We start from the raw sequence: 25450 nt of genomic DNA on the forward strand, positions 1-25450 counted from the left end.
ATAGTGTTTACTATAGGTATGATAATTTACCACATCTACATATATATATATATTAGGCCGGGTCGATTTGTGGGGAGGCAAAAAAATCGCCCATTGCTCTGTGAAAATCATATTCTAGGGATCAAAATAAGAAACTTTGCCGAAGGAACCATACCTCTAAAACGAATTCTGATGTCCCCCAATTTGGGTCGAACTTTTAGTGTCTTTTGTGGGGAGGCAAAAAAATCGCCCATTGCTCTGTGAAAATCATATTCTAGGGATCAAAATAAGAAATTTCCGAAGGAACCATACCTCTAAAACAAATGCTGATGTCCCCCAATTTGGGTCGAACTTTTTAGTTTCTTTTCTCATGTAAAGGCCAAAAATTGTGATATTTTGAAATGATTGTATGGGGACCCCCCCCAGGGGAGTTCCAGGGGGTGGGCCACTGGCATGGGTGGATCGGCCGTCTGAAGTTAGTGGGGGTCGGTCATACATTTGGACTCGATTGGAGCACTCTAAATGGGTCAAAGTGGGATTTTTCGCTCGACCCAAGTTGGGGGACATCAGAATTCGTTTTAGAGGTATGGTTCCTTCGGCAAAGTTTCTTATTTTGATCCCTAGAATACGATTTTCACAGAGCAATGAGCGATTTTTAAATCGACCCGCCCTAATATATATATACATATATAATAGGCGCGTACACCCTTTTGGGGTGTTTGGCCGAGCTCCTCCTCATATTTGTGGTGTGCGTCTTGATGTTGTTCCACAAATGGAGGAACCTATAGTTTTAAGCATTGCAATGCATTTACTGAAAGAAGGAACAGGCGGTTACGAATTTTGTTTTCAAAGGTTTTCATTGCGCTGAAAACGCGCCCAACTTCTGCATTTGAGTATGGCAATGGCGGAAACCGCATTGCAATTAAGTTCTCTAGAAAGGGCACTATACATTACACCATTTTTTTGGTGATTTAATTTTCAAAAAGCATGTCAAATTCATCAAAAACAAAGTACGGTTTGCGGATGACGCCACTTTTGTGTTCTCTACTTTGTACCCTGGAGTATGAACAAGTAGCTTTGGTAACCAATTTTCTGCTGTTTTGCTACTCAAATTTTTTTTCAGTTTAGGAATATCTAATTAATCGGTATTCCGTCACCGAAACTTAAAGAAAGAGAGAGATTGTGGTCTAGAGACTGGCTCATATCTGCAAATAGGTTAGGTTAGGTTTAAAAGGTTGTTAACTATGGGACACAGTCAGACTTGTATCTCATTTTAAAATCGCGTGGGGAACTTGTGCTCATCTCACCTAGAACCAATTATAGAGGATGCCTGGTTTCCGCGTATTAAGATCTTCCAATTCATTAAAAAATTGCCTAACTAAAATTGTGAATCAGCGTCTGGATAGAACAGGGCAAGACACAGGAGGTACGACATCATCTCCTCCTCTTTCTCAACTGGTCAGATTCTGCATCATGTGTTCGCATACCAATAATCTGGGCGTGTCTGTCTACTAGGCAGTGCCCCGTCGTATACAAAAATGTTTAATTTGGCTTGCCAGAGATTCTGTGCGTTTTGCATTGAGAGTCGGCCACAATTGTCGGGTGATTCTGCAGATAGTTTCACTACGCCATCTCTCATTCTCTGCTCTTACAATTTCCAGGGCATGCCTGTGTCATTGTCTGTGTGCTCATCAGGCAACTTGCTGCTGAGTTTCGCTAGTTTATCGGCCCTGTGGCATTGAAGTAACTGTTTAATGTCATAATCGCCGAGAACCCATGTTACTTTTAGCAAATAAAAATAAATTTCGTAAATTCATTTCTCAGTAACCCTCAATTTTTGTTAATAAATCCGTTAAAAATGTAACGTCGGTTGAAATGGAAAAACAATTTTTGTAAGCATTTGAAGAAAATTTTTTCGAAGATAAATCATAGCTTCTCATGTCATCTAAAAGAAAACTCCTTCGCTACATTTTGGAAGCATTTTCATGGTCCTAAGTTTACATTTCGTTCTATGTCCGTCATTTAGATTTCAATGCTCATACTCGTAATTAATAATTCTATACAAACATGCAAGATGGGAAAATAAATATTTGTCTTAATCGAATTGATATTTAATAAAAAATAAAAAAACGGGGATGAATATGAGGCTCTAGAGATCTTCATACTGCCTCACACAGAGCGAATGATAGACGTTGATCGAGAACTTACAACTCAGTTCTCATTAATCGTAATACTTTGTCAAATATTAGCGGTATCTTATTTTAAAGTTTATTGGAATATTTGGTATAATGAGTAATAAGTCAATCCCAATGTTTCTATGTTAATGGGAAATGCTGCTGCAAACACCTATAAAAAGGGCTGAGCCATATAACAAAGATACAATAACAAAAATATTATAGTAATGAAAGGTTTATACAAAAACTAGTAATTTTAAGTCGTGCGTTACATGCAGCACTTGGCTCAAATATGTTCTTTTAATATTTGCAATCTTGAAACCCTCCATTACAGGGAAAATAGGTTTTATTTGTAATTAACACCGTGTATCTATTAATAACGCTTATGGCTGTCAGCATCGTCACACTGATTAGCGGTTTGTTTGTAACCATACAAAATTTAACCAGTAAATAGAGAAAACCCGACTTGGTATTATTTTTAAAGCTGACATGGAGGCATATCAATGTCGAATATGCTTATATGATGCGCTATGTAACATACAGTAGCAGACATAAAAATGCAGACCAAAATAATGCAGTTTTATATTTAGCTATTTTTTTTTTTTTTTTTTTGTAAAAAAAGATGGTTTGAAATAAATATTCTGATAATTTGTATATTTGTATAATTTAAATTGAATAGAAAATGTTAGGATAACTGTCTATACAGATTATCGCTACAAAAATTATATCACCTTGCAAGTTATTCGTCGTTTATTAGATTACATTGCACTAGCTTTAGAGGGGTGAGCGAGTCGCCTATTCACTGTGACTGGAATTGATCTGTTATAACGAACCTCTGTCTTCACTGGCCCCGCATCATTAAGAACGCTTGCAAACTCCTTTTTGGGAGATACCCTGTAAGCCGTGTACTTTTAGGTATTGCGATCCTAAATAGCGCAGTGACGTATTATATCTTCTGCTGTTTCGTCCCATACATATACGGGGTATGCTGCTGGAGTGACAGTCCTTGGCCGGGTATAAATCCAGGTCGTTCCGGTAACGTAGAACCGACTGCCGTGATTCACCACTCAGTGAATCTCACATTTTGCTAGACCCTAGAATGGCAGCTTACAATTGGTCCGTATTATTATGTTAGCCAATGTACATGTAGCTCTTTGAAATTTAATGCTGCCGAATGGAGCAGAACTAATAAATTTCAGACGGAATTCAACGCCTAGCAAATTTTTATTTGTTTTCATAAGTTGCGCAATAAACGGACAAATATTTGTATACTCCTGCTAACGAGCACACACATTTTCTGAAGAACATGTGTCGGGTGTTTTTTTTTTCAGAGTCAGTCATTATGTTGGCCAACGTCTATCCAAGTATGATATTTGATCTTCCGCGCGTACTCAAAAGCTTATCCTAAAAAAAAAGAGGTTGTCTGCAAAGTCGGTTTACTGACGATAGTTTAACGTGACAACGTCATAAGAAAATATGATGTAATGGTTGCAATTTTCAAAAAAAAATTTTAATTTTATTTGTTTGATAGATATTTTGTATGGATATGGAGGAGGTAAATGGAATCGCAATGGAATAGGTCAAGTTACATTTACACAAACGTGAAAAATGACGAAACATTTATCAAATTCATGAAAGATATGTTCAATTTCGATTGTGCATCAGACGTTAATAAATCAGCAACACTAAGAGGCAACATCATCGATTTGCCTTTTTCAATACACTTTACACTCGAAACACTCCCTTTCATTTCCTACTTTTCCTATCATCGTCCTATTCTCAACAGAGAAATGGTTCATTACCATGCACACAGGAAGAAGGCATATGCAAATACAAATATGTGAATTTATATACAAATGCGCATATACATACATATATATGCTCACTCAAGTAGGAGAGAGCCAGATGTCGAACGTTGCCGAACGCGGGGGCCGATTGTGCTCTTTGTCGGTCATTCCGCGCTCTCACTTGCAGTTCAAGCAAGGTACATTAGCTTACATTTGCTTGCGTACAGAATAGATTCGTACATTTGATATGTCCATATGATTTGTATGCATCTTTACATATAGATTTGTTCTTTTTGAAAATTGCGCGAAAATGTATATGTATATGCATGTTTATATATTTACATATATTAGTATACAACATATCTTATAAGGTATGTGGTAAATATTACCATACATTTTTTCCTTCATATATAATAATAAATTAATAATAAAAACATTAAAACAACAGGTATTATTAACAACTAGTCGTCACAAATTATAAATTCGGTAAAGATGACTTGGTTTTATTTTAAATTCTTCAAGTAAATCAAATTACAAATCAAATACAAATATGTGAATTTATATATGTACATATGCGCATATACATACATACATATATACGCTCACTTAAGTAGGAGAGAGCCAGTTGTCGAACGTTGCCGAATGCGGGGGCTGATTGTGCTTTTTGTCGTTCGTTCCGCGCTTTCGCTTGCAGTTCAAGCAAGGTAACGACCATGAGCAAGATAACGACGAATTAGCAAGATAACGGCGATTGAGTAAGATAACGACACATTTTTTCGTGCGTGCAGCCAGCTAAATCGAATTATAAGACGTTATCACGTCAAAAAATGTGTATCAAAATTTACCGACGAAATATGAGAAAAGTGTATGAGGACTAGTTATTGGAGCTTTTGGAAATAATTCTAAAAATACTCAAATTTTAGGTTAGGTAAAAATTAATTCTGACTAGATCACACATGGATCTTGTCATTGAAAATAAACATCAGGATTGCTTAGCAAGTATTATATAAGTTCATTTGTATGTACACACACATCGCCCTCATCTCAACAATAGAGTCAAATACACAAGATGCCTTCCTGCTTAGAATCTGTTCAAATTTGCCTATGAAATGTTCGTTAAATAAAACTAAAAACTTGCCCTATTAATGCTTACAATTTCTGATTGTAATTAATGTGAATTCTGTGCTTCCAGCGCACATTCACACGAAACAACACTAAGCGCGCGCCTGCTTCTAATCCATCATTCTGCGCTCGTACAACAAATAGTTCTATTCAAACTCAAGCTTCATAGCAGTGCTTAAGTTGCAATTTGTTTTTCATTTTTGCACAATAATCTGCTGGTATGCTCGTGATAGTACAAACATAAAAATAGCACACGCACATTTTGTATATAGTAAGTACGAGTATACACCATCGGATAAATGTGTAACGTGTGCTAGAAACATAAAGAAATTTTAAATAATAGTCACTAATGTAAAACGAGCGAAATGCCACCCCAGACCGTTTTTGGCATAGATAAACGTACTTGAAAATGCGCTAAGTAGGTAGCAGTGACTTTGCTGATACTCATACTAGGATGCCGTGCAGGGGTAGGGGTAAGCGGATAATGAAGCATTTGAATGCCTAGTAAATTTTTATAGTCATACGCTAATACTCGAATCGCAAGCAAAATGAATGCGGTTCACCGTTATCCAAGTCAACAAGAGCATAAATTTGAGTGACAGCTGAGCGCTTTGCCACTTCTCTACTCTACTGCACTAAGTGCGCTTGGATGCTGAGCCTCGTGAGCACGGGTAGGTAAACATACATATATATTAGGGCGGGTCGATTTAAAAATCGCTCATTGATCTGTGAAAATCGTATTCTAGGGATCAAAATAAGAAATTTTGCCGAAGGAACCATACCTCTAAAACGAATTATGATGTCCCCCAATTTGGGTCGAACGAAAAATCCCACTTTGACCCATTTAGAGTGCTCCAATCGAGTCCAAATGTATGACCGACCCCCACTAACTTTAGACGGCCGATCCACCCATGCCAGTGGCCCACCCCCTGGAACTCCCCTGGGGGGTTCCCCATACAATCATTTCGAAATATCACCATTTTTGGCCTTTACATGAGAAAAGAAACTAAAAAGTTCGACTCAAATTGGGGGACATCAGAACTCGTTTTAGAGGTATGGTTCCTTCGGCAAAGTTTCTTATTTTGATCCCTAAAATATGATTTTCACAGAGCAATGGGCGATTTTTTTGCCTCCCCACAAATCGACCCGGCCTAATATATATACATATATAATATACTTATAAATATATACCTTAAGAGTTCTTTCGGTAATAAGGTATGCAAAAATATACTGTAACAAGGTGTGCAATTTTCTTTAAAACTAAAAAAAGGATGAGAAGTATCTAAATATTCTATAGTAGCTTTATCGTCATCACACTTTTTTATTGCTTGTTTGTTTTTGCTCTGTTCTTTCATGTGGGACGCTCACTTATGCAAACCGTATCACTTACATACTCGCGTGTGTCTATAAAATTAGTTATGCTGTGAGAAAGAGTGTGGTTGTTTGCACATTTTGCTTAAGTGTGTGCGCCAAGGGAGCAAAGCAGTGGGTGGTCTGCGCAGTTGGGCAACATTGCAAATGACAATGGCACATTTACAGCAGCTTTACAAATCTCAGTATATACGTATTTGTGTATGTTGGTATGTGCGCAGATGTTACCACAAACTACAGGAATTTTTCTCACCTCCCATCCGCGCTCTAAGTGTCCTGTTGTGAGTTTTGTAGATTTTCGAATTTATTCTAAAGGAGAAAGTGTTTTGTTTTCTCTTTGCATTTAATGAAATAGACAGCCGCCAGAGCCGAGCTAATTTGTGCGATTCGAGACTCACTCATTGAACGTCAAAGGATAGAAAAAAATGTATGCTTTTGTGTTTAATAGCGGTAATTTCCCTGCGGGTAATAGCAAATCTTCAAGTGTATTTCTGCTATGGTACTAAGCTTCTCATAAAAACCATTTACTGTTCGGAAGCAAAATAAAACTGTAGGGCTTCTGCAATTAAAGTGTGAAAAATTATATTAAAATTGGCTGCTAGCGCTGCATGTTTTTTAGGTTGTACATATGTAAATTTACATTGTATAAGCTTATATAATTAAAAAAAAATAAAATATTAAAATTGAAAAATATATATATTTAGCTTCCCTTACCAAATTCAATGAACGGGATTTTGAACGCTTAGTGACGATGGAAGACCAGGGTATCCATAAACATCGAAAAGTTAGTGATTTTATTCAGATTAATAAGAAATCGTCTGTGAAAATATTAAACGGAATTGCGGATTCCTTAAACCATTAATTAGGTCTTTGTGAGCTCACTTCAAAAGTTATGCCATAAAAGCTGAAAGCCAACTAAAACATTGATAATGCACCATCTCTTTGGTCAGCAGCATCCAAAAGGGCAAACTTATTAGACTATTCACCATATTCACTTGGTTTGGCAGTCCTATTCCCGAAACTGCATGTGACTATGAGAGGATAGCGCGTAAGGACTTAGGATTCAGTCCTAAAAAATTTGATTCGATTGATAAATTTGAGAAGCGTGAAAAATTGTGTATCGAACCGGAAGGTGAATATGTCGATTAACCTGCTGTCACGGTCAAGTAAACACGATCGTTTTGAGTGTTTATGAACTGTTCAATTGGGAAATTTTTTCATCAGAAAACACAATGTTAGGAAATTCGCCACGTTCGTACAAGCGCAACAACTCCTTTGCTCTTTCGCACCGAATTTTTTTTTTTCTGGGGTGAAAAATCGTGTGCTTTTTGGAACTTGTAAGCCTTGACCTTGAGCTCATTTTTCAATATGCGTCGAATGCTGTCTTGTAATGTTTTCAGTTCTTTGGCCATTTTTCTTCCACTTCGACGTGGATTTCGTTCAAGTTGAGCTTTTACTTTCCGAAGCATTTCTGGCGTTGTTGCGGTTTTTTTTTGTCCACCTCCATAGCGTTTTGCAATGCTACCAGCATCATTGTAACCTTTTATAGTACGATACACACACGTTTTATTCACTTTGAGGTGACTGAGCTCACGAACAATGGCTGGTTGTGATTTTCCAACCAAATATGTCGTAATCACACTATTACGTTTGAATTCCGTCACAGAAAAAAAAATTCAAGAAAACTGAGACGCAAATGCTTTTGATGGCTTATAAACTATATATTGAACTGTCATTAGAACAATTTTGACGTTGATTTCATGAGCTGTTTTACAGATACAAGCAGTGTGAAGTTGGTAACACTTCATATCGTTCACCCTGTACTCCTTATAACGACGTCTCAAAAATGATTTTTGTGAAAATAGGTTTTCCCGAATTGTTTTCTTGCAAATCAGTTGTTAATTGAATAGGTAATTTAATTTCTAGAGAAATTTTTATTTTTTTGTTTGTTTGAAAGTAAACTAGTAAAATAAGTCACTGATTAGATGACTTATACAGACATTTCAAATAAGTTTCCCATAAACTGTTCCATCGGAATTTTGTGTTTGTTAGAAGAGAAGAAAAAATATATTCTTGGATCTACCTGAAAGCCAAAAACTCAATAAATAATATACTCTGCTCTGATTAATCATTAATCATTGCCTTTGTAAACACTCATTATTTCATAATCTTATTTTTAATTTATCCTTTCTCACTTTCACCCAGTGCAAAGTACTTAGGGATAATTCTGGACTCCAAACTTAGCTGGAAATTAAACATTGAAGAACGGCTAAAGAAAGCAGAAATCGCTGTATATGCCTGTAAACGTATGCTGGGAAGAAGATGGGGTTTTCAACCCAAGTATACATTATGGTTGTATAAGGCGGTTATACGACCAATTTTAACGTATGGCTCGGTAGTTTGGTGGAAAGCTCTAGAGAGAGAATGCAACATCAAATTACTTAGCAGAATACAAAAATCAGCCTGTGCAATAACAGTCGGTGCGATCAGACCATGTCCTAGGGAGGCCCTGAACGCTCTGACACACGTTATTCCGGTAGATCTACATATCAAGATGATGGCAACAATGAGTGCATTTAGGTTAAATGAAGCGGGTCGCTGGAAGGAAAAAGCTCATGGCCATGCCAGTCTATTACTGCGACAAACCCAGTATACCTCGAAGAGGACTGACTACATCGTCTCGACGGTGACATTCAGCCGAAATTTTATCAATCTCTTTCCATCTCGGAAAGAATAGAATAAGGGATTCTCACTAAACAAGTTCGACACTACAGTCTATACAGATGGCAGTAAAATGGAGTGTGGTGTTGGAGCTGGTGTATATTCTCATAGACTTAAAATTGAAAGATCTGTGAGTCTCTCTGATGCTTGCAGTGTCTTTCAGGCGGAAGTACTGGCAATTGGGGAAGCTTGTAGGCTACTAATCGCAGATCTCTCTTTTAAGGGCAATATCGCTATTCTTTCGGATAGCCAAGCTGCAATCCAGGCACTGGGTTCAGCTACAACAACCTCTAAAGTAGTGGAGCAAAGCAGGAATAGCCTCGCCACCTTGAGCGAAAACCATAAAGTTATCTTAATCTGGGTCCCGGGACATCGGAGCAACAAAGGTAATGAAAAAGCGGACGAACTGGCAAGAAGGGGATCTGCCATTAATATCGCTCTTGCAGAATCGGTATTCACACCACTAGGTGCAGTCAAGAGTGCAATTTCCCTAAAATACCTCCGAATCGCAGATTGTAGATGGAGAGACCAGACAAAATGCAAAATTAGCAGAACGTTATGGCCTACCTACAACCTTAAGCAATCGTCAACATTGATAAACATGAATCGACGGGACGCCTGGAGACTAACGGCAGTCATAACTGGCTTTTGGTCTGTGGGAGAACAAGCAGCCAAAATGGGCATCCCTCACAACACATACTGCCACAGTTGTAAACAACCAGAGAAAAAGGAAACAATCTTCCATTTCCTCTGCGAATGCCCTGCCCTATGGAAGGACAGAATGTTAACCCTGGGTAAACCGCTGTTCGAGAGTCTGGAACAGCTGTCTGGCTTAGATGTCAACAACCTGATAAGGTTCCTAACCCACACAGACTGGATATAGTCATGCTGTAAATAAATGGTAAACAAGTTGGTAACGAGGATGTGGCAACAAAAAGGTGCGGAAGCGCTAGTTGGATTCTGGAAGAATCACCACTTAAACCAACCAACCAACCATCCTTTTCGGCCTTACAATATTCAAACCTTGAACCTATGAACGAGACGTTATCAATAAAACGGTCCGCGAATGACATATGGCAAAAATAAATTTTTTGTTTTTTGGTAGGACTGTTATAAGCTTACATGGCAAATTTCAGCGTGATATGTCACATACTTTGTTTTCTGTGCTACTGTAAACAAGTCAAGCTCGAGTGTGTTCTTCGAATTTAACGATGGAAATTCAAGTTGAACAAAGAATTTGTTTGAAATTTTGTTATTCCAACAAAATTTCGGCTTCAGACGCCTTAAAAATGTTGCAGACAACCTATGGGTACTCTGGTCTATCGCGTGCACGTGTTTTCCAGTGGTACAAATCGTTCAAAGAGGGCCGTACATCGATTGAAAACTTGCCTCATGAACGTCGTCCAGTAACATCAGTAAACGACGAAAACATAGGAAAAGTAAAGGAAATTGTGCTTGAAAATCGCACAAATCGCAAAATCGGTTACGCTGAATATTATTTAGACGTTTTAAAGCGTTTGCGCGAGAACATTCGTCTTAAAAGGAAGGAATTGTGGGACAACAAGTCATGGTTCTTGCATCACGATAATGCACCAGCTCACACATCACGTCTTGTTCGCGATTATTTGAACAAAAATAATGTTAATATCGTTCCGCAAGCACCGTATTCACCTGATATGGCTCCATGTGACTTTTTCCTGTTTCCCAAGCTCAAGTTGCCGCTCCGTGGAAAACATTTTGAGACAATTGAAGTCATAAAAGAGAATTCGAAGAACACACTCGAGCTTGACTTGTTTACAGTAGCACAGAAAACAAACTATGTGACATATCACGCTGAAACTTGCCATGTAAGCTTATAACAGTCCTACTAAAAAACAAAAAATTTATTTTTGCCATATGTCATCCGCGGACCGTTTTATTGATAACGTCTCGTTCATATTTGAGCAGAAGGTATTTCGTCAAAAAGTCCGTACATTCAAAAATATATGTACATATTTTCAAGTTATTGTCACTTAAGATAACAGAGATACACATTTTTGAGTGGCGATGGTATGAATGATAAGCAATTGAAGGCTTTTCATAATTTTTTTCCGTACGCTCAATTGCGCGTAATGAATTTTACAATCTTACTAAAGGTGTTGTGGACGTTGTCGCTAAATTTAACTATTCAGTAGCCAGCTCTTGCTCCAGGTGGCCACTTCGTTTATTTGTTTCAATGTTGTTGTTGTAGCAGCATCAAAATTCCCCATACATGCACGAGAAACGCTAAACCCGAATTGCCTTGCGTTGAGGTGATCCGAGCTAACAAAACTTAAGTTCCATTCCATGCATCGAAGGCGTCCTACACAAACCTTTTTTTTTTCAATGCTCGATATTGGTTGTATAAATGCTCATATAATGTTTGACAATTTGCCTTTGGAGCAAAATATAAAACGCAAGGATTTGATTAAGTCTGTGGCATTTTTCCTAATTGCAACTCTTCTTGCTTGTCGAAGCGCTATTAAAGTATTGCCTAGGGAGTTGCTGTTGCTCATTCAGCGTTTTACATAATGCAGTCCTTCTGTCCAGTCTGTCCTCAGATGTTAAACAGGAAATAAAAAAAAAAAAAGAAGTCACTGCCCATGATTCAATGATAAAAGGTTTGCTCAGTAAGCAGCTTTCTCGTTCTCTCTTGACAAATCGGCTCCCTTAGCAAGACACTGGGTTGCTAGCTCTAGAAGTTTTGAGTAAAAGTGGAGGAAAAGTAAAATTTGTAGGAAACACATTTTATTTTCAAAATGGTCTGCTTACGAGCCACAACTCGCTAAAGAGTTTTCATCAGTATGTTCAGGACTATGGTAGTATGACATGGAATACATACTGCTTAGTGAGGCATGATAGAGTAATTGACACAATCCGAGATCGATGAGTGGTGAATTTACAAAGCTTTATTTTTTTATGATGTGGTGATTTAGAGGGAATTCATGTTTTGCAAAGAGCTAGCATTTCCCAAAGAGTTACGACAGGGAAAATACTTCGATAGTCCCGACGCAATCAATAACATTGCATACCTCATAATAAAAGAGTTGGGATTGACGGAACTTATTTCCAATGAGCCCACCTTCCCATGGATGGATGAACTGTCCAGAGGAGGCTTATCAAAGCACAGTACCAGCATGAAAAAGCTTCTCATAAAAAACCATCTACCGGAATCGGCTTAAAACTGTAGGTCCTTTCATTTCTGGAACGCGCGCTACAAATAGGAGGAAGATCTCGGCCAAACACTTAACAGAATTGTACGAGCCAATTATTTATTTATTTTTAACAAAATAGTTTCGTATTGGCGAAACTTCGCGATCGGTTTTAAATTTAAAAATTAATTCACAAAATAAAATCTTGGATTAAGGGAAATAATTTCTTGTTTTAATATTACACTTGGCAATTTCCGCTAATAAATTCTATTTATACCATTATTTACATTCAAATATTAATTAAAATTAATTTTTTAAACCATTCGCAGTTTGTTTCCATTTAAGTAAGAAAATACTTTCTTGACCACATACATATATGTACATAGTTTTCTTCTGTGTTATATATGAACGCTGTGTTCCGCGCTATTTTAATATCGGAATAACTACACAAACGCATTCGGTTGTCTGTTCCTGTGTTTCGTCCTCTACATATGCACTTGTATGTGTGTTTATGTTCATATGCTTTTGATTGCTCACGTGTGGATTATGTAACTTTTCAAAAATGCAAGTGAATATACTGCACACTTTGGTAATTATGCGGCGGCAGGGACGAGTTATTAAGTACATACAAAATATGCAGTATGCGAGCAATAAAACTATAAGTACTTCCAAGTGTTTACTCGGCAGAAAAGTGTTCCATCAAATTAAGGCTTCTTTTATTCAGTGCTTGCATACTAATTAAAAAACAGAAAAACACAAAAGGAAATATTTTTGGCTGGTTAAATTGCGTTGGAAATTTAGTAACCTTGCACGGCCGAAAGTTCATTAGCGTAGTTAATCTCGGAAAATACTTAAATATGCACGCGAAATGGCTTATTTTTATGGTTGTGTATGTATATTAAATTAGTCGCAGCACAAGCGAAAGGGGTGCCGTGAATAGTATTTTTTTTTTGTTTTGTTTAGAGAAATCAAGTATTTTAATTTGAAAATTTCATTTTATATCGTTAATTATTAAACATTGTTTGTGGCATATGGTCACTTTAGCTGATGCTGACGTGCTGTAATTTGAAAGGTTATTTCTTCACGACACTTTCAAGGAAATAAGAAAATAAATACTAGTTAACTCGTTCAAGTAGTAAATTTAAAAATCTTGGTGTTTATTTTCGTACTAAGCTTAGTGTTTTCTTTCCTCGAAAAAAATGTCATCTTATTATAAATGCATTGCACAGTGCACGAAATACCAGAAATATGGTCATACAAAAAATTATTGTACAAGAGTTCCAGTATGCGTGAAATGCGCTGGTAGACATCTATCAATAGAATGCAAAAACCAAATAAAGGAAGTTATATGCGCCTTATGTGGAGGTAACCATACCGCCAACTACAAAGGATGTAAAATTTATAAAGCACTTATAGTCCACCTCTGCGTAATAAGGACCAACATTAAATACAAATGAAAATAATATGCCAATAATAACAGCCGTAACAAACATAATTCCCGGAGTCAGCTAAGCTGATGTTGCATCTTCTTCAAGGGAACATAAAGCAGAGCAGGAGCTGACTAACAAATCTTAAAAAAACAATGATATCGAAGAGCTTAAAGAGCTAGTCAACCAGATGACAAATATGATGAATATAATTACAATGCCTTTAAAGAATATGAATGGACAAAAGTGAAAAAATTAAAATTCTAATTTGGAATGCAAATGGACTAATACAGCACTATTTAGAACTAAAACAATTTTTAGTTGACAAAGAAATTGACATAGCATTGATTGCAGAAACACATTTTACTGACAAAAGGTTTCTGAAATTTTCTAATTATAAAATATATGTGACAAACCATCCTGATGGAAGAGCCCAGGAAAACTCCAGTATTCGACGCCTCATCTTCAATCCACGACATTGCAAATAATATATATGACAAAAATGGACTAGTATCTATCTCTTCCATTTACTGTCTACCTAGACATATAATAAACTCGGATGAATATGACAAATACATAAGAACGCTTAACAATAGATTTATTGCAGCTGGAGATCTCAATGCGAAACACATTGACTGGGGCTCTAGACTCACCAACAAAAATGGGCGTATTCTAATCAACGCAATTAACAAAAACAATTGCAGATTTATAAGCACCGGAGAACCTACCTATTGGCCAACTGACGTGAAGAAAATTCCAGACTTGATCGATTTCTGCGCCAAAAGGGCGTTTCTAAACAGCATATCGCTGCATATCCTTGCTTGGATCTTCCCTCGGATCATTGCCCATTGCTTTCAGCAGAACATTCCAGCTTCCAATCTAAGCAACCACCACCAAAGTTACACAACAAAACAACAACTTTAAAAAGCTGGTTGAGAACTCGCTAATCAGGAATATCCCATTAAAAACATATGCGGACATAGAAGCCGCCATTGAATTCAACACAACTATTCAAAGCGCTGCATGGTGTGCAAAAGAAAAAAGTCATATCTCAAACATCAAATAGTACATCAGCGATAGCATAAAGGATCTGCTACAAGAAAAGCAAAAGCTGCGACGCATCTGGCAAACAAGTAGAAACAAACTGGTGACAGGTGGCGTGCAAACATGACTTCTGCAGAAGCTAGATAAGGAAAAGGTATATTGTGCCTGAGCGATTCAGTTCTGCGGCTCGTACGATGCTCTCCAACATCAGGCTAAAGAAGTCACACTACAGCGAGTCACCCTGTCTGAAACCTCGTTTGGTATCAAACGGCTCGGAGAGATCCTTCCCAATTCTGACGGCGCTGCTGGTGTTGAGCAACGTCATCTTACATAGCCGTATTAGTTTTGCGGGGATACCAAATTCAGAGATCGCGGCATACAGGTAACTCCTTTCCGTACTGTCGAATGCAGCTTTGAAGTCGACGAAAAGATGGTGTGTGTCGATTCTCCTTTCATGGGTCTTTTCCAAGATTTTGCGTATTGTAAATATTTGGTCGGTGGTAGACTTTCCAGGTATAAAGCCACAATGATAAGGTCCAATCAGTTGGTTGACGGTGGGCTTCAGCCTTTCACACAATACGCTCGCTAGAACCTTATAGGCGATATTTAGAAGACTAATCCCGCGGTAATTGGCACAGATTGCAGGATCGCCCTTCTTATGGATTGGGCAGAGCACACTTAAATTCCAATCGGCAGGCATGCTTTCATCCGAACATATTTTGCATAGGAGCTGATGCATGCACCTCACCAGCTCCTCGCCGCCATGTTTAAATAGCTCAGCCGGCAGTCCGTCGGCGCCCGCGGCTTTGTTGTTCTTTAGCCGCGTTATCGCTATTCTCACCTCGTCATGATCGGGTAGCGGAACGACAATTCCGTCGTCAACGATTGGGGTATCGGGATCTTCACATTCTTGGTGACATGCGCAGCTGGCACTGTTTAATAGGTTCGAGAAGTGTTCCCTCCATAATTTGAGATTGTTCTGTAAGTCAGTCACCATATCGCCGTCTTTGTTCTTACAGGAAAACGTCCCGGTCTTAAAACCTTCTGTAAGCCGCCGAACTTTCTGGTAGAATTTTCGGGCGTTGTTCCTATTGGCCAGCATCTCAAGCTCCTCGCACCCACGTATTTCGACCTCTCGTTTGTTCTGTCGGATAATACGTCTCTCTTCCTTTTTCAGCTCTCTGTAGCGATCCCACATGGCTCGCGTTGCGCCCAATCGGAGCGTGGCTCTATAGGCGGCATCCTTTCTTTCTGCGGCAGCATGACATTCCTCGTCGTACTAATTGTTTTTTCGGGCTCGCCGGAATCCGATTTCTTCTTCGGCGGCGGTACGTAGAGAATGAGAAATGTTGCTCCATTGTTCGTGCATGCCGGTTTATTGGGCAGTACTCTCTAAGAGCAGGAGTGAGGGTCGAGTGGCGAATCTTCTGGCTGTCTGTTGTGATTGTAGCTTTTCGATGTCGAACATTCTCTGCGTAGGTAGATGCACGTTTGTTGCTGCACAGAGGCGTGTGCGCAGTTTGGCTCCAACAAGGTAGTGATCCGAGTCGATGTTGGGTCTTCGGATCGTACGTACTTCTAATACACTAGAAGTGTGTCTTCCATCTATCACAACATGATCGATCGTGTTTTTCGATCAGGAGACAGCTAGGTGGCTTGGTGAATCTTCTTATGCTGGAATCTACCTACCTACATAAAAACTGTGCCTTTGGTTCGATCAAATTTCCCTCTTTTGGTCCATCCATCCCATCTCGTCAGAAATTTCAGATCGGCCAATACTAAGTTTTCAACACTATTCAACATCAACAAAAACATCGAGTCAGCTCTCTTGCCACGAATTTCAAAACATTTATTTTTAATTTTATTGTTTGCACAAAATATTTCTTATCCAATTAAAATGAAAATTTTTAGCCAATATGTGTACATTCAAACGAATAGTGAAATAAGCATGTTTACATTTTTTGTTTTGGTTACTTGTCTCACTGTATACACTGTGTACCTTCTTATACTAAAATTCAATCGGCTATAAGGCTGCGTAAAATTTTGTTTAAAAAGTTGACAGTTTTGTGAAATATTTTTTTTGTTTTGTTTTTTTTTTAGTTTTGTTCAAAGTTTGAAACTTTGCCATTTGTAGTGCGAAATATATTTTTATAAAAACATAGTACTCTGAGAAGAAATCGTAGGGACACGAATTAATAGGGGTTAGGACTTGTATAAAAAACAAGCAAAAATATCAAGGCGAACATATTTACTTTCCCCTTCTAAAATTTATCTTTTTCCTCTCAAATTTAAGCAAAATACTCAAATTAGTCAGTAGGCTTTAATGTCGACCACATATGATATCCAATCAAATAAATACCCATACGGAAATGCCTACACACTTACATATATTCTTAGTTGTATTCTTAGTTATAATCTATTCAAACCGTAATGGTTTAGCGCCCACAAATAAACAGGACCGAGTGGCATTGCAAGAGCGGCGCGAACATTTAAATTGTCAGCTATCTGCAATTTATGCTCCACAACAAACATAGAAAGCCTAGTTTATCGCCAGGCGATACGAAACGCATTGCTACTCTTATATCTGTGATTGTGTGGGTGTGCATGTGTTGCGAGGCTTTGTGGAGCGACGCAAGCAGTGTACTTTTGTGTAAAATGCATCAGTGAATAGCGAGCAAAGCAAACCAAGTAAACTGGGTCAAAATGTCAGTTGGCGCTTTCGAGTGCAACATTTGCACCCTTCAATATAACAGCGCGCTAGCAAAATACAACGCCAGCCAACAGAAACTGTGGATTCAGTCAATGCGAAGGGTTGCCGTAAAGGCTTCGATGTGAATACTTCCCACCTCTGCAATATATCCAAGTGAATACAAAACTTTAAAATACAACGCTTTGAGTCTTAAAATACTCAGTGAGTGAATACTGAATAATGCTGTTAGGCTTAACTTGTCTAATTGCGGCATGAACCCTTGGTGGTTCGTGAGAACAATAATCAATATCAAAGACTTATACGAGGGAATATTTGCATTGGTATATCGGTAGGTATGTAAGGCGTACGCAAATTGTATGAATCGCAAGTCCGAGTTTGAAGCTCATAAAAACAACCTTCCACAATACTTTCCCTTTTATTGGCATATGGAGATAAAGTTTGTTTCATTACAATGCTTGCAGAGTTAAATGTGAGCGTGAAATGCTAATGGAATATTTCCGCTCGTAAAGCTGATAAAATATCTGATACAAACCATACTATTAACAAGAGTCATAAAGCCAGCCGCAGTACACAGAAAATCGATAGAAGTAAATACATGAAAATATAGGTTATGTTAATAGGGGCTGACACACACATACATACATACAAATATCTTCATATGTACTGCAAATGTACATATATCAAAGTGCATATTTCTTGTAGTATCTAATGGACAGCAAGAAATAAAGGATGTGGAAATATATGAAGCGTCCGTAGGTAATGCGTTTCGAATCATTTGATTTTTATAAATGGGTTTAAAGAAATTTAGCACAATGAATGGAAAATACACAATATATAAATAGAACAAACTAAAAAAATAAGCGTTTTTGATACCAAGACAGCCAAGAAAAATAACTAAAATTTTGCATCTATTAAATTTAGCGAATGTTCGCTGAAATATTTGAGCAGAACCGCACGGTATAAAGAATGGAATCAGAAATTTGTAATGTGTTGCACCACCAACGCTATCTGTCGAAAGTGGTGCGAAAGGGATATATAAATAAATGCTCATTATTGAAATACAGTTCTCACTGGTGGTGTTAAATGGATTTCATACAAAAAGATAATTTTCTATTTTCCGTCTCCGCTTGATTTGTTCCGATTTCTTTCCTTTAATTAGACGAACAAAGCCTAAAAGAATTATCAAAATCAGTGAAATCATTATGAGTTGTTGCGAGTAACATAGCAACTGATTTTCATATACAGTAGATTCTGTTTTTATGCGGTATATACGTTCCGCAAGAAACAGCATAAAAAAAGCTACCAGTTCCATAGTAAAACTATAGATACGTTTCAAAAGTGCTAAGAACCGCATAAATCTGAAATAATGTAATAAAATCGCATAAAAAAAGGGTACTAGTCCCATATTTTAACTATAGATACGTTCCATAGACCGCATGAATCTGAGATAATTAAATAAAATCGCATAAACAAAAAATTGTATTGTTGAAAATTATATCTTTATTTAAGAAACGTCAGAATCGAAAAATAAATTTACATCGTCAGAAATAGAATCAAACAATACCCGCATGTTGCGCATTCGTTTAGGATTTGGCGTAAAATCACTTCCGTCACTTGAGGAAATATACACGTCTGATCTGGATGGTGATGCAGACGGTTCCTTGTAGGGTTAGCATTTTTGATATAATCTGTGATGAGTTTTTGCTTAGCTGGTTTAGAATCTTGTTTATATGTACAATTCCCGATAGGTCGACATGCATTTTTTAATTTAAAAAAAAAACCGCACTATTTCAAAACCGCATAAAAACAGAATCTACTGTACTTTATATCGGGTGTTTTTTAAGAACTTGAGAAATTAAAATAATAATACAAAACCGAAATATTGTTGGAAGAATTTTTTCTTTTTTTGTTTTTTACTATAATCTGGTAGATAATTTCATGGCATTTATTTTTTTTTAATATGATGTCCGAAAATTTTTGACTACCTTTTCCAATAAATCTGGTCGTATGGCGTCAATGGTAGCTTGAATATTGCAATAAATCGATTGTTAAGCGCGCTGTGAGACAAGTTGCGCCACCTTGTTGGAACCAAATGTGGTCGATGTTTAAAAATGAATCAATAACTGGCGTTTATACTCTTTTTGGGTGTTTGGCCGCGCTCCTCCTCCTATTTGTGGTGTGCGTCTTGGAGCTTTTCCATAGTGAAATACACTCGGAGATTTACCATTGCCTGCCGAGGGGCGATCGCTGTTAGAAAAAACATTTTCTATCATTTTGTTGATTCATGCATGGATTCAATTAGTTGACTAATTTGTGGAAACAAAAATTCAGTCGGTATGGCTCGGTAGCGATCGCCATTCACCGTAATAGCAGCTCATTCCTCATTTCGAAAGAAAGGACAGATGATGCCGCCAGTGATCTATGAACTTTGCGAACAGATTTATTTATTTTTTATTTTTCAAATTAAATTTCCACAACTTGGAAGCATTTTTCTGGCGTTAACCGATTCTTAAATGACTTGCCAGACCTTAATGCACAGAAATGTCAACACAGTTTGCCATCCTCAGCAGTCAAACCATAGTTATCAATATCGATAGTTCTTATGCAGCTAAAAAAACACCCGATACTTGTACATTTACATCAAAATGATACGGGTGAATTCGATTTCCGCTTGCCTATTTATCTGTCTGTTTTTATGTTTAAGACAGCTTTGTGTAATTTTTTTTATTTCTACAGATATTTCAATACGCACTATTTGCTTAATGAACGTGAAGCTATACAAAAATTTTATCTACATATGGATACATCAATACACGCAATACATGCATTAGGTGCAGGGTGACTCAAAGAAGATGTTAACTCACATTCCAATACTTGAAAACTGGACTAAGGCGGTGTATTTATATTATTATTTAGGATGTTAAGTTTTTTTTTCTAATTTGAGCGTGTTTGCGGCCACACTCAGACTCTGTAAAATAACCTTCCCTTTCAATAAACCATATTCAAGTGCATTACGAGACCCTGAGCGACCACGTAATATTTGACGTTGTCGAAAATATGTGGACAAAAATCATCCATTTTCTCCTCTCTCTGCTCTTTTATCTTACTTCTCGTTTACGCAGGGCATTGCGAGTTATCAATTTTGCCGGCGGCTAAAGCAATGGCATCACAATCATTAACACAATCACTCCAAAGATTCACTGCATTTTTTACATTTTATGAAGCCATTTCTAACTCGGATGCCGTCTGTATGTACAGAAAAGGCAAACAAGTCATAATAACCGTACTGTAGATTCAAAAGAAGTGTGAAAAAATGTGAATAAGCAATCGAGATAAGGCGGGAAAAGTAAATAGACACGAACGTACAAAAATACATTGACGTGAATGTCATCAAAATCGGACTGAAAGACGGCAAACAATGCTAAAGTGATATTTTACGTTCGCCCTATTCCGGCGCATAATGAAATTTTTCGAGCTAAGGAAAAAAAGTATGCATGCATGTGTATCCAAGTAATCATTCCATTGAAGCCACAATACATTTGCATCTATACGTACATACAAACATTTTGCAGCACGACAACAAAAGAGGGCGTTAACGCTCGTCTGCCGAAGTAGGCGGCCTATTAAAAATAAAATGCTGTTGCTATTAGACCAAAAGCGCAAACGGCAATTTCATTAGAAATCACTAATCTGCAAAGCAAAGAAACTAAAAAGTAATGACAGGTTCATTGCCTTTATTGCAATATGATTCAATTTTACAATTTATTGAATTAAAGTCAGATAACCTCTGATTTGTGGGTGCATGCAGCAAGGCGTTTCAGCGCGCAGTGCAGTCACACATACAGCCATACGTACATGTATAAATGGTTCGTAATAGAGTCAGCTACTTCTGCTTAACCAAACACAAGGATAAACTTTCTTTGTTTTCATGTCAACAGCAAAAATGTACTTCAAAGTACCGACAAGTTAACGGAAAACAGCCGTGAAAGCAGCTTAGAAGAGCCGAAATTAAATTAAAAATTTTGCACACGCGGCGTCAAAATGTAACTTGGCGTGACGTGTAGCAGCCGCTATACAAAGGCTGTCCGATAATCCTAGTACAGTAGCGACTTATAAGCTCAATCTCACAAATCAACTCGCACTTAATTCCGACTTCGCGGCCTGAAGTGAATTTTTCTTTATTTGCATAAGTACGTATATTTAATAAAGAGTATTTCAAAAGACGGCCGCCGTAGCCGAATGGGTTGGTGCGCGACTACCATTCGGAATTCACAGAGAGAGCGTCGGTTCGAATCTCGGTGCAAACACCAAAATAAGGAAAAACATTTTTCTAATAGCGGTCGCCCCTCGGCAGGCAATGTCAAACCTCCGAGTGTATTTCTGCCATGAAAAAGCTCCTCACAAAAATATCTGCCGTTCGGAGTCGGCTTGAAACTGTAGGTCCCTCCATTTGTGGAACAACATCAAGGCGCACACCACAAATACGAGGGGGAGCTCGGCCAAACACCCAAAACGGGTGTACGCGCCAATTATATATATATATATATATTTCAAAAGGCGTGCCTAGACTTTTTTTGTAATTAAAACAGGTCTCACTACACGTAAAAAATGTCATAATTTAATGGTCTTCAGCAGGTTCAAGAATGTCTATCATTGAGAACGTCGAGATATCGAAGTTGAAGGTTATTCAGCAACACTTTGCGCCATAGCAGCAATATTCCCAACAGAGCATCCAGTTTTAGTTCTGCCAGTCCCTTTGCTATCCTCGACCGAAGCAGTTTCTTGAAATTTGTTTACCAGCCTGTAAATTGTCTACTCATTTGCATGCTTATTTCCACCAAAAAATCACGAATTTTACGATATGTTGTTCTTAAGGGGTTATACGCAGTTATGACTTTCAAAAAAATCGATTTTTTTTTTATTGCATTTTTGTAATGTACATACATATATACAAAAGTATACGCACGAAATTTGAAGTAGATCTAAGCAATACTTTCGGAGTTATACCTAAATATGTAGAGATGCCTCGGCACGTTTTAAGGTAGGTATTGAAACTTTAAACGTGTTTTTTTCAAAACGGCATTTTTCAAGTCGGTGTACACGATATCTCGAAAACGGCTTGTTTGATCGGTCAACCGTTTTAACTCAATCTTTAAAGATACATTTTCTAGTAATTAATCGTTCCTTTTGTAAATCTGATACTTATTTTCCATTTTATAATCAATTTACGGCCAAATTTTAACGTAAAAATCGAAATCATTTCTTTTAAAAGCTGCCATTTTGTGAAAATTCACTATTTTGATTAGCCGAACGATTAATTACTAGATAATCTAATATATTAACAAAATTTGTTTGGTTTTTTGATTTCAGATAATCCAATCCTGAGTTACGATGTACACCGTAAATCGTCTTTTTTTAAAGGAGGTTCCAGAAATCGCCTGCAGCGCGCTCTATAATCAACATTTTCATAAATAAAAAATTTTGTTACGTTCGTGAAGGATGCTTTTATAACCGCCAAAAATTTTCAAATTAAAATATTCTGAAGTTTCTTCAGGATAAATCCTTGACAACCCGTCTTTTATTTGCTTCATAACTGCGTATAACCCCTTAAAGATCAACTATTTTCATAAAAAGTTTCAATAATCATGCTTTAAGATCTATGTTATTGGTTTATCTATGTTCGTCTGCAAGAGGTGGTGGTTGGACTCCGATAACAATCGGTCGGGAGCTTTGAAGGTAGGGAGAGTCTCCCAATGAATGTCGTTTAATGTATGTCTATATACTGTCCAATCTAGTAAAGGGTGTTTTTTTTAGAGGTTAGGTTTTCAAGATGAAATAAAACGTATATAATTTAATGTTATGGCCAAGAATTTAGCTTTATTATAAAGATAAGGGTTTGCCATTATGTTTTAAAAATGATTTCGGGCAAGTGGCCGCCGCGGCTGGCTCGAATAAATTCCAGCCGAGAGGCCCAATTTTCGACCACTTTTTGCAGCAATTGGGGCCGTATGTCAGCAATAACGCGCCGAATATTCTCTTCCAAGACGTCTATCGTCTCGGGCTTATCTGCGTAGACAAGCGACTTCACATAGCCCCACAAGAAATAGTCCAGCGGTGTTATATCGCACGATCTTGGAGGCCACGCCACAGGTCCACGGCGCGAGATAATGCGCTCACCAAAAGTTTCCTTCAATAAATCGATTGTTGCGTTGGCTGTATGGCATGTAGCGTCGTCTTGTTAGAACCAAAGGTCGTCCACATCAACATCGTCCAATTCAGGCACGAAAAAGTCATTAATCATGGCTCTATAGCGCTCTCCATTGACTGTGACATTATGGCCGGCTTCATTTTTAAAGAAATATGGACCAATGATTCCCTCTGCCCATAAAGCACACCAAACAGTGACTTTTTGAGGATGTAACGGCGTCTCAGCAATGGCTTGTGGATTATGTTCACTCCAAATGCGACAATTTTGCTTATTGACATACCCATTCAACCAAAAGTGAGCTTCATCGCTGAACAAAATTTTCTTGTGAAAATCGGGATCGGGGGCCATCTCGTTTTGGGCCCAAATTTGCACGATTTGCAAACGTTGTTCAGGTGTAAGTCTATTCATTATGAAATGGCAAACCAAACTGAGCATAAATCAAGTGACAGCTGTCAAAAAGACCATCTACGAAAAAAGTAGTGCCAACTTGAAAACCTAACCTCTAAAAAAAACACCCTTTAGTTGCAGACGAGTTTGGTCATGGATCTCGCCGGTGTAGTCACAAAGATGCCCTCTGATTTCCCTAGGTGCTGGCTCAGGCTCTAGCATATGTCTGCGGGGGGGATTCGTACGGTAACACACAAACAGAAATTACTTGCTGACTATTTTACTGTGCTCCTTGACCGGGAGCAAGGACGCTTCGTCAGGTCCGAAGCTTTGTTCAATGCGAATCACTAGTGCCAGACGACCAGACGAGAGCAGGGTAATTTAGTACCGACCAGCCAATTGCTTTAAATGTCGCCAGCAAAATTTCTTTGTCTTTGCCCCAAGTGCTACCAGCTAGCATTTTGAGGACGTCGTTGCGGTTGGGTTCCATCTACATGCGTGGTGCCTAATGGCGTTGTGCTTATTTTGTACATGCACACATAAATAAGCGCATTTTATTCTAGTTTAGGTATCTTAAATTACATTAATAAATGAATGGTTATTCAACTCCTTTAGAAGTATTATAAAAGTAATTAAAAATAATTACAAAATTTAGAGTCAATATCTTGAGTAAAAATTATATATTATTATTTATCGCTAAATTTATTTTTAATTTTCTCGGTATTCTCCCTTTTCCAGGTTTTCCAAACAATATGAGCTTCCGCTTCTCGTTCAAAGCGTTGTGATGAACATTACCATGTTTCTTATGATCCATTTGTGCGTTAAAGTGAAACGAATGAATGCGTCAAGTAGGGAGCACACATTTTCGGGTGAGTAGATGCTCAATTTTCTTCTATAGCAGTAAAAGCGTCATGCTGTTAAGGAATTTGTGCATTTTTTTTTTGCATCTTTGTACATTTTCATAAAATGAATTCTTTTTTTGTTACATTATTCAGCTGATGATCTACATCTACCAAAAGTAACGACCGACACGGATACTGCTGGTTCAGTTTCCACAGATGTTGGCACTTTAAAACGTACCCGCTCCAGGCACTATTTAAACGGTAAGGGTAAATCTTCAAAACTGTTAACTTTGCATCTTCAAATGTTGTTAGCTGGCACAAACAGAGTGGCATTGTCAACCTGTTTGTTTTTAGTTTATTTTGATAAATATAAATGCCAGACATTGTTGTTGTTGTTGTTATAACAGCTCACTAAACCCTGCCGAGCGCAGTGAAGTCATCGATCACCTAACGGTAAGTCCATTAAGCCTACCGTTTGGATGGGGGGGAGTCTAGACGGAAAGTGGTA

At 37.8% G+C, this 25450-nt stretch overlaps 1 protein-coding gene across 1 annotated transcript in view; it reads left to right on the plus strand.

The window, feature by feature from the left end:
- LOC128863804 (uncharacterized) overlaps nt 1-25450 on the plus strand; it is a 74875-nt gene that overhangs the window by 34572 nt on the left and 14853 nt on the right. The window contains 2 exon segments of the mRNA XM_054103158.1: nt 24839-24969; nt 25096-25203. Of these exon segments, the coding sequence (XP_053959133.1) occupies nt 24839-24969; nt 25096-25203 (239 nt within the window).

Source organism: Anastrepha ludens, chromosome 5 (genome assembly GCF_028408465.1).
Source record: "Anastrepha ludens isolate Willacy chromosome 5, idAnaLude1.1, whole genome shotgun sequence".
In the NCBI taxonomy this organism is placed as follows: domain Eukaryota; kingdom Metazoa; phylum Arthropoda; class Insecta; order Diptera; family Tephritidae; genus Anastrepha; species Anastrepha ludens.